Source organism: Cebus imitator, unplaced genomic scaffold (assembly GCF_001604975.1).
Source record: "Cebus imitator isolate Cc_AM_T3 unplaced genomic scaffold, Cebus_imitator-1.0 Scaffold17, whole genome shotgun sequence".
In the NCBI taxonomy this organism is placed as follows: domain Eukaryota; kingdom Metazoa; phylum Chordata; class Mammalia; order Primates; family Cebidae; genus Cebus; species Cebus imitator.
Window position 1 is genome coordinate 133,359 of NW_016107332.1, and position 9,578 is coordinate 142,936.

General features: G+C 38.7%; 1 protein-coding gene and 1 pseudogene across 7 annotated transcripts in view; one reads left to right on the forward strand and one right to left on the reverse strand.

Annotated features, from left to right (window-relative positions):
- Nucleotides 1–9,578, forward strand: part of AIMP1 (aminoacyl tRNA synthetase complex interacting multifunctional protein 1) — a 37,108-nt gene that overhangs the window by 19,391 nt on the left and 8,139 nt on the right. For 6 of the 7 annotated variants that reach the window (XM_037731638.1, XM_017508899.2, XM_017508918.2 and 3 more), the window contains one exon: nucleotides 836–1,004. In XM_037731638.1, the coding sequence (XP_037587566.1) occupies nucleotides 836–1,004 (169 nt within the window). Of the gene's footprint in view, nucleotides 1–835; nucleotides 1,005–3,932; nucleotides 4,017–9,578 lie in introns of those variants that run through there. The other variant, XM_017508927.2, reaches the window with a different exon arrangement.
- On the reverse strand, nucleotides 8,390–9,530 carry LOC108289474 (annotated as a pseudogene).

Genomic DNA, 9,578 nt, shown 5'->3' on the forward strand with positions numbered 1-9,578 from the left:
TTTGCCTAAGGTCACAGGGAGTTATTGTTTTTTTTGAGACAGGGTCTTTTCTCTGTTGCCCAAGCTGGAGTTAAGTGTCATAATCCAGGCTTATTGCAGACTCCAGGCTCAAGTGATCCTTCCACCTTAGCCTCCCAAGTAGCTGGGACTACAGGTGCATGCCACCATGCCCAGCTAATTTTTGTACTTTTTGTAGAGACTGGGTTTTGCCATATTGCCCAGGCTGGTCTCGAACTGCTGGGCTCAAGCAGTCTGCCTGCCTGAGTTTCCAAAGGAGCTGGGATTATATGTGTGAGTCACCACACCCAGCCAATTTTTTTTTAATTAAAAAATAGATCTAGCATAGCTCTGTAAATGAACAAATGTATAGGGGAAAAAAAATGCACATGTGTGAATGTGTGCATTTATTTTAATTCTAATGCTAGGCTAAATGCTTTATATGCATATTATGATTTAATCCTTATGACAACTTTTCAGTATGATTTCTCTTATTTTCTGAGCGAACAGGAATGTCAAATTTATGCATTCTCATTGCTAGTGAATGGCAGCTGAAATTCAAAACCAAATCTGTTTCACTCATTTATTCAGTACATTTTTCACTGAAGTTCCTCTGCTCTTTTAACCATAATGCATTATCGATTTGGAGGAATTTTTTTTTCATGTTTATGTAAAGCTTCATAACAACAATAAGAGACTTTAGGCACACAGAGACAAAGGTACATCCACAAAAGTAGAACATTTGATACTTAGCATATTAAGTGTAGCTTAATGTAGTCTGGATATGATTAGGCTTAATCTGTGTACATCTTTACTTACCAGTTGATATTTTATACAGATGCAAAATCGGATGGTGGTTTTACTTTGTAATCTGAAACCTGCAAAGATGAGGGGAGTATTGTCTCAAGCAATGGTCATGTGTGCTAGTTCACCAGAGAAAGTTGAAATCTTGGCACCTCCAAATGGGTCTGTTCCTGGAGACAGAATTACTTTTGCAGCTTTCCCAGGTAGGTATTCGTATTTATTAGTAATTATTTAATAGTTTTGCAATCAGTTCTCAAAGTGATGTTTGTAATGTTTAAAGATTAAAATCAGTATAAGAATCAAAGTCTTACATTAAATGACCGTTATTGAACATTATTGAGTTTTTCAAGATTGGCTCAAGATGACACATTGAGTAAACCTTATAACCATTCTCCTCCCCATGAATGTACAAGTTGTTTAAAACACCTGATATGGTTTGACTATGTCTCCACTGAAATCTCATCTTGAATTGTGGCTCCAATAATCCCCACATATCATGGGAGGGACCTGGTGGGAGGTTACTGAATCTGGGGGCAGGTTTTACCTGTGCTGTTCTCATAATAGTGAATAAGCCTCATGAAATCTGATGATTTTGTAAAAGGGCAGTTACACTACACACACTTTCTTCCCTTCTGCTATATAATACATGCCTTTGCTCCTCCTTCGTTTTTTGCCGTGATTGTGAGGCCTCTCCAGCCATGCGGAACTGTGAGTCCATTAAACCTCTTTTCTTTATAAATTACCCAGTCTTGGATATATCTTTATTAACAGCATGAGAATGGACTAATACAGTAAATTGGTACTGGGGTGCTGCTATAAAGGTACCTGAAAGTATGAAATCGACTTTGAAACTGGATAACAGGCAGAGGTTGGAACAATTTGGAGGACTCAGAAGAAGATAGGAAAATGTGGGATAGTTTGGGACTTCCTGGATACTTGGAGGACTTGGAAGACAGGAAAATGTGGGAAAGCTTGGAACTTTCTAGAGACTTGTTGAATGGCTTTGACCAAAATGTTGATAGTGATATGGACAATAAAGTCCAGGCTGAGGTAGTCTCAGTGATGAGGAACTTGTTGGAACTGAAGCAAAGGTGATCCTTGCTATGCTTTATCAAAGAGACTGACGGCATTTTGCCCCCTCCCTAGAGATCTGTGGAACTTTGAACTTGAGAGAGATGATTTGGGGTATCTGGCAGAAGAAATTGCTAAGCAGCAAAGCATTTAAGAGATGACTTAGGTGCTCTTAAAAAGCATTCCGTTTTATTCATTCACAAAGACATGGATTGGAATTGGAACATAGGTTTAAAAGGGAAGCAGAACATAAAAGTTTGAAAAGTTTGCAGACAATGCAGTAGAAAAGAAAAACCCATTTCTGTCAGCTGCAGAAATTTATATAAGCAACAAGGAGCCAAATATTATTTGCCAAGACAATGGGGAAAATGTCTCCAGGGAATGTCAGAGACCTTTACAGCAGCCCTTCCCAGCACAGGACCTGAGATCTAGGAGGAAAAAATGGTTTCCTGGGCTGGGCCTAGGGCCCCCATGCTGTGTGCAGCTTAGAGACTTGGTGCCCTGCTTCCCAGCTGCTCCAGCCATGGCTAAAAAGGGCTGAAGTACAGCTCAGTCCCTTGCTTCAGAGGGTGCAAGCTCTAAACCTTGGCATCGTCCACATGGTATTGAGCCTGTAGATGCACGTAAATCAAGAATTGAGGTTTGGGAACCTCCAACTAGATTTCAGAAGATGTATGGAAACCCCTGTATGTCCAGGCAGAAATTTACTTCAGGAGCAGGGCTGTCATGGAGAACCTCTACTAGGGCAGTGCAGAAGAGAAATGTGGGATGGGACCTCCCACACGGAATCCCCACTGGGGCACTGCCTATGAGAGCTGTGAAAAGAGGGCCACTGCCCTCCAGACCCTAGAATCATAGATCCACCAACAGCTTCCGCTGTGTGCCTGGAAAAGCCTCAGACGCTCCAGCCTGTGAAAGCAGCTGGGATGATGGCTATACCCTACAAAGCCACAGGGACGGAGCTGCACAAGGCCTTGGGAGCCCACCTCTTGCATCAGCGTGACCTGCATGTGAGACTTGGAGTCAAAGGAGATCATTTTGGAACTTTGAGGTTTAGTGACTACCCTACTGGATTTCAGACTTGCATGGGGTCTGTAGCTCCTTCATTTTGGCCAGTTTCTCCCGTTTGGAATGATGTATTTACCCAATGTCTGTACCTCCATTGTATCTGGGAAGTAACTAACTTGCTTTTGATTTTATAGGCTCATAGGCAGAAGGGACTTGCCTTGTCTCAGATGAGATGTTGGACTGTGGACTTTCAGTTGATGCTGAAATGAGTTGAGACTCTGGGGGACTGTTGGGAAGGCATGATTGGTTTTGAAATGTGAGGACATGAGATTTGGAAAGGGCCCGGGGTGGAATGATATGGTTTGGTTGTGTCCCCAGCCAAATCTTATCTTGAATTATAGCTCCCACAATTCTCATGTGTCATGGGAGGTACCTGGTAGGTGGTCATTAAATCCTGGGGGAAGGTTTTTCTTGTGCTGTTCTCATGACGTGAGTAAGTCTCATGAGATCTGATGGTTTTATAAAAGGGCAGCTCCACTTCACACACTCTCTTCCTTGCTGCCATGTAAGGTGTGCCTTTGCTCCTCTTCTGCCTTGGCAGTAACTACTGCCATGGCAGTAACCTTCTGCTATGATTGTGAGACCTCCCCAGTCAGGTAGAACTTTGAGCCAATTAAACCGCTTTGCTTTAGAAATGACCCAACCTTGGGAATATCTTTATTAGCAGCATGAGAACAGACTGACAGAGCCCCATGGAGAGCAATAATGTCCTAACTAAAGCAATAATATTAATACCAGCATAGCAGAAAAGTATGACATGGATAGAGAACAGATTAATGTGATGCAAAATCAGTTATGCTATAGATTGTCTCATGCTGCAGCACAGAAAGAGATGAAAAGTTTAGATTTAAAATTATAAATTCCATCTAATAATATACTTGCACATGTTTTTACTCAACTTCAGTATACAAAGAAAATATCTAAGTTAAAATGTAATAATTTTAATAATCTAAAAGGAAGTTTCATTTTGTATTGCCTGTTTTCTCTAGTAATAATACTCCTGATACAAATGAAGCTTCATAATGTATGAGAAAGTTTCTTCAAATAGGTCTTTGAAGCAGAAGAGAAAGGATTCTTGGCAGATATGGAATAAGTATTTATTTCATGTAAGTGGAAGGACCTGATAAGAAGAAAAACAGAAATTAAAAAACTTCATTTAAAGGATATCTATTTGACTAGAGTAATTGGAAAAGCAGAAATAAATGAGGATAACAAATAGAATTAGTTCAAAAGTTAAATGACTGAGGATTTTTTTGTGTGTGTGAGTGAATTATTTTTTAATAGTGCAACAAAATTTAAGTTTTCTTTTTTTTTTTTTTTTTTTTTCAACTTTTAGGCTCAAGGGATACATATGCAGGTTTCTTATATTGACAAATTGTATTTCCTTCAGATTTAGTGTAGGAATGATGCCATCACCCATGTAGTGAGCATAGTACCTAATAGGTAGTTTTTCAACCCTTACCCTACCCTTACCCCACTCCCAGCCTCCCTTCTAGTAGTACTCAGTGTCTTTTGTTTCCATCTTCCTGTCCATGTATACTCAATATTTAGGTTTAGCTCTCACTATTAAGTGAGAACATGCTGTATTTGATTTTCTGTTCTTCTATTGAGTTACTTATGATAATGGCTTCCAGCTGCATCCATGTTGCTGCAAAGGATATAATTTTCTTCTTTTTTAAGGCTGCATAGTATTCCATAGTATATATGTACCACATTTTTTTTTATCCAGTCCACTGTTGATGGATACCTGAGTTGATTCGATGTCTTTGCTAATGTGAATAGTGCTGCAGTGAACATATGAGTGTATTTGTCTTTTTTGTAGAAAGATCTATTTTTCTTTGAGTATATACCCAGTAATGGGATTGCAGGGTCAAATGGTAGTTCTGTTTTAAGTTCTTTGAGAAATTCCAAACTGCTTTCCACAGTGGCTGAACTAATTTGCATTCTCTCTTGTCTTCCACCTCGCCAACATCTGTTATTTTTTTGTCTTAATAATAGCCATTCTGATGGATATGAGTTGGTTTCTCATTGTGGTTTTGATTTGCATTTCTGTGGTGGTTAGCGATGTTGAGCATTTTTGATATTTGTTGGCGGCATATATGTCTTCTGTTGAGAAGTATCTGTTCATGTTCTTTGCCAATGTTTTAATGGAGTTATTTGTTTTTTGCTTGTTGAATTAAGTTCCTTATGGATTCTGGATATGAGAACTTTGTTGGATGCATAGTTTTCTAATATTTTTTCCCATTCCTTAGGTTGTCTGTTTATTCTACTGTTAGTTTCTTTTGTTGTACAGAAGCTCTTTAGTTTAATCAGCTCCCACTTGTCAACTTTTGTTTTTGTTGCAATTGCTCTTAGAGACTCAGTCATAAATTCTTTGCCAACGGTGATATTGAGAAGGGTATTTCATATAATTTTTGTCAAGAGTGATATTGAGAAGGGTATTTCCTAGCTTTTCTTTTAGGATTTTTACAATCTTAAGTCTTACATTTAATTCTTTTTTTTTTTTTTTTCTCATGCCATGGTGGTTTGCTGCATCCATCCTCTCATCACCTACATTAGTATTTCTCCTAATGTTATCTCTCCCCAATCCCCCCACCCCTTGCTATCCCTCCCTTGGCCCCCTCACCCCCCAACAGACCCCAATGTGTGATGTTCCCCTCCCTGTGTCCATGTGTTCTCATTGCTCAACGCCCACTTATGAGTGAGAACATGCAGTGTTTGATTTTTGTTCTTGTGTCACTTAGTTGAGAATGATGGTTTCCAGATTCATCGATGTCCCTGCAAAGGCCATGAACTCATTCTTTTTATGATTGCATAGTATTTCATGGTGTATATGTGCCACATTTTCTTTATCCAGTGTATCTTTGATGGGCATTTGGGTTGATTCCATGTCTTTGCTATTGTAAACAGTACCACATTGAGCATATGTGTACATGTGTCTTTATAATAGATCGATTTATAATCCTTTGGGTATATATATAGTAATGGGATTGCTGGGTCAAATGGTATTTCTAGTTCTAGATCCTTGAGGAATCACCATACTGTCTTCCACAATGGTTGAACCAATTTACACTCCCACCAACAGTGTAAAAGCATTCTTATTTCACCACATCCTCTCCACCATCTGTGTCCTAATTTCTTAATGATCGCCATTCTAACTGGCGTGAGGGGGTATCTCAATTTGGTTTTGATTTGCATTTCTCTAATGACCAGTAATGATGAGCAGTTTTTCGTATGTCTGTTGGCCACATAAATGTCTTCTTTTGGAAAGTGTCTATCCATATCCTTCACCCACTTTTTGAGGGAGTTGTTTTTTTCTTGTAAATTTGTTTTAGTTCTTTGTAGATTCTGAATATTAGCCCTTTGTCAGACGGGTAGATTGCAAAAAATTTTTTCCCATTCTGTCGGTTGCCAGTTCACTCTCCTGTTAGTTTATTTTGCTGTGCAGAAGCTCTTAACTTTAATTAGATCCCATTTGTCTATTTTGGCTTTTGTTGCCAATGCTTTTGGTGTTTTAGTCATGAAGTCCTTGCCTATACCTATGTCCTGAATGGTATTGCCAGGTTTTCTTCTAGGGTTTTTATGGTGTCAGGTCTTATGTTTAAATCTTTAATCAATCTGAGTTAATTTTTATATAAGCTGTAAGGAAGGGGCCCAGTTTCAGCTTTCTGCACATGGTTTGCCAGTTTTCCCAACACCATTTAAACAGGGAATGCTTTCCCCATTGCTTGTTTTTGCGAGATTTGTCAAAAATCAGATGGTTGTAGATGTGTGGCATTACTTCTGAGGCCTCTGTTCTAGAAAATCTAGAAGAAATGGATAAATTCCTCTACACTCAGATCCTCCCAAGGCTAAACCAGGAAGATGAATCCCTGAATAGACTATTAACAGGGTCTGAAGTTGAGGCAGCAATTAATAGCCTACCAACCAAAAAAAGTTCAGGTCTAGATGTGTTCACAGCTAATTCTACTAGAATGTACAAAGAGGAGGTGGTACCATTCCTTCTGAAACTATTCCAAACAATACAAAAAGAGGAAATCCTCCCTCACTCATTTTATGAGACGAACATCATCCTGATATGAAAACCTGGCAGAGACATAACTAAAAACGAAAATTTCAGACCAATATCCGTGATGAGCATTGATGCAAAAATCTTCAGTAAAATACTGGCAAACGGAATGCAACAGCACATCAAAAAGCTTATCCATCATGATCAAGTAGGCTTCATCCCAGAGATGCAAGGCTGGTTCAACATACGCGTAACTTATATTCAATTCTTTAATCCAGCTTGAATTAACTTTTGTATATGCTGAAATATCGGGGTCCTGTTTTACTCTTCTGCATATGGCTAGCCAGTTATTCCAGCACCATCTATTGAATGGAGTTTTTTTCCCCATTGCTTGCTATTGTTGACTTGTTGCAGATCAGATGGTTGTAGGTGTGCAGCTTTATTTCTGGGTTCTTTATCTTGTTCCATTTGTCTATGTGTCTCTTTTTGTACCCGTACCATTCTGTTTTGGTTATTCTAGCCTTGTAGGATAGTTTGAAGTTGGTTAGTATGATGCCTCCAGTTATGTTCTTTTTGCTTAGAATTATTTTGCCTATTTGGACTCTTTTCTCATTCCATATGCATTTTAGAATTTTTTTTCTAATTCTGTGATTAATGATGTTGGTAGTTTGATAGTGTTAACTCTGTAGATTACCTGGGCAGTAAGGCAATTTTAACAATGTTAATTCTTCCAATCCATGAGTGTACAGTGTTTTTACATGTGTTTGTATCCTCTGTGATTTCTTTCAGCAGTGTTCTGTAGTTCTTGTAGAGATCTTTCACCTCCTTCATTAGCTGTATTTCTAGATAGTTCATTTTTTGTGTGGCTATTATAAATGGGATTGTGTTCTTGATTTGACTTTCAGCTTGAACTTTGGTGTATAGAAATGCTACTGATTTTTGCACATTGATTTTGTATCCAGAAACTTTACTAAAGTCATTTATCAGTTCTGGGAGTCTTTTGGCAGAGTCTTTAGGGTTTTTTAAGTACAGAATCATAAATCAGTGAAGAGATAATTTGACTTCTTCTTTTCCTATTTGGATGCCTTTTCTTTCTTTCTCTTGCCTGATTGCTCTGTCTAGGATTTCCAGCTCTATGTTAAATAGGAGTAATTCCAGTTTTCAAGGGGAGTGGTTCCAGCTTTAGCCCATTAGGTATTATGTTGGCTGTGTGTTTGTCATAGATGACTTCTTATTATATTGAGGCCTGTTCCTTTGATCCCTAGTCTATTGAGGGTTTTATCATGAAGGGATGTAGATTTTATTTGAAGCTTTTTCTATATCTGTTGAGATGATTATATAATTTTTGGTCTTCTATTTATATAGTGAATCACATTTATTGATTTGCATATGTTGAAACAGCCTTGCATCCCAGGAATAAAGCCTACTTGATTGTGGTGTATTGCTTCCCCCCCCCCACCCCACAAATAAGACTTTTTATTTGCCACTATTATAAGTCTGAACTTTAAACAGTTTCTTGGACTGGTGGTTCATATCCATCAGCTCGTTCAACTTTAGCACCTGTCTCAACCCCAGTGGCTTTTCCAGAACTACTGTCTTCACCATGAAGTTCCATGAGTGTTCCCAGTTCAAACCTGGGCTTCTTCAGCATTTTTACTTTTCTAATGAAGACATCATGGAGAGGATAAATAGATTGGCACGCCTTTTCTATGTCTTTTCCAATGCTGTCTGGAATCAATTTATTGACCACTTCTTTCAAGCCATTTGTCTGCACCTCTCAGGTCGTGATTTCCATCATCTTCTTCCGGATTTAGCGGACCTGTTGGTGCTGAGCATAAGAGGTCTTCCTTATCTGATTATTGCGTTTTTTAGTAAAACCAACACAGAACAGATGAAGCAAGTAACCATCGGTAGTCTTGACATCAACATGAGCATCAATCATTGTCTGCCATTTTTTGACCATGGAACACATTTTGTCACGGGTAAGATCCATGCCATGGAAGTTAGTCAGGCAGTTTTTGCCTTGAACATCTTCAGTAATCCGCTTGAATTTCCTAAATGTGACTTCATCATTCTACAAATCAGCGAGACTAACTTCAAACACTCGACCCTTGAGGCCATCAGATGCAATTTTGGTTCCTTGGGTCCTAGTGACTAGCGTTTTTCCAGTATTTCTTATAATTGAACATAGTAGGTGCTTTCACATCATACCAATCTTTCTTAGAAAATGGATCAACCACTTTCTTCTTGGCTCCCTTTTTGCCACCTTTCATAAGGCGCTTGTTCTTGCCAACCGCCATGGTGCTGCTCAGAGAGCCAAAAGGTGACTGTGGTGTATTGCTTTTTGATGTGCCACTGTATTTGATTTGCTAGTATTTTGTTGAGGATTTTTGTGTCTATTCCTCAGAGATATTGGCCTACAGTTTTCTTTTTTCCTGGGACAGTTTTTGGTATCAGGCTGATACTGGCTTTATAGGATACATAAGGAAGGAATTCCTCTTCCTCAGTTTTTTGAAATAGTCTTAGTAGAATTCATACTAGTTCTTCTTGTACATCTGAAAGAATTCACCTGCGAATCCATCTGATCCAGGGCTTTTTTTTTTTTTTTTTTTTTTTGAGACAGAGTCTT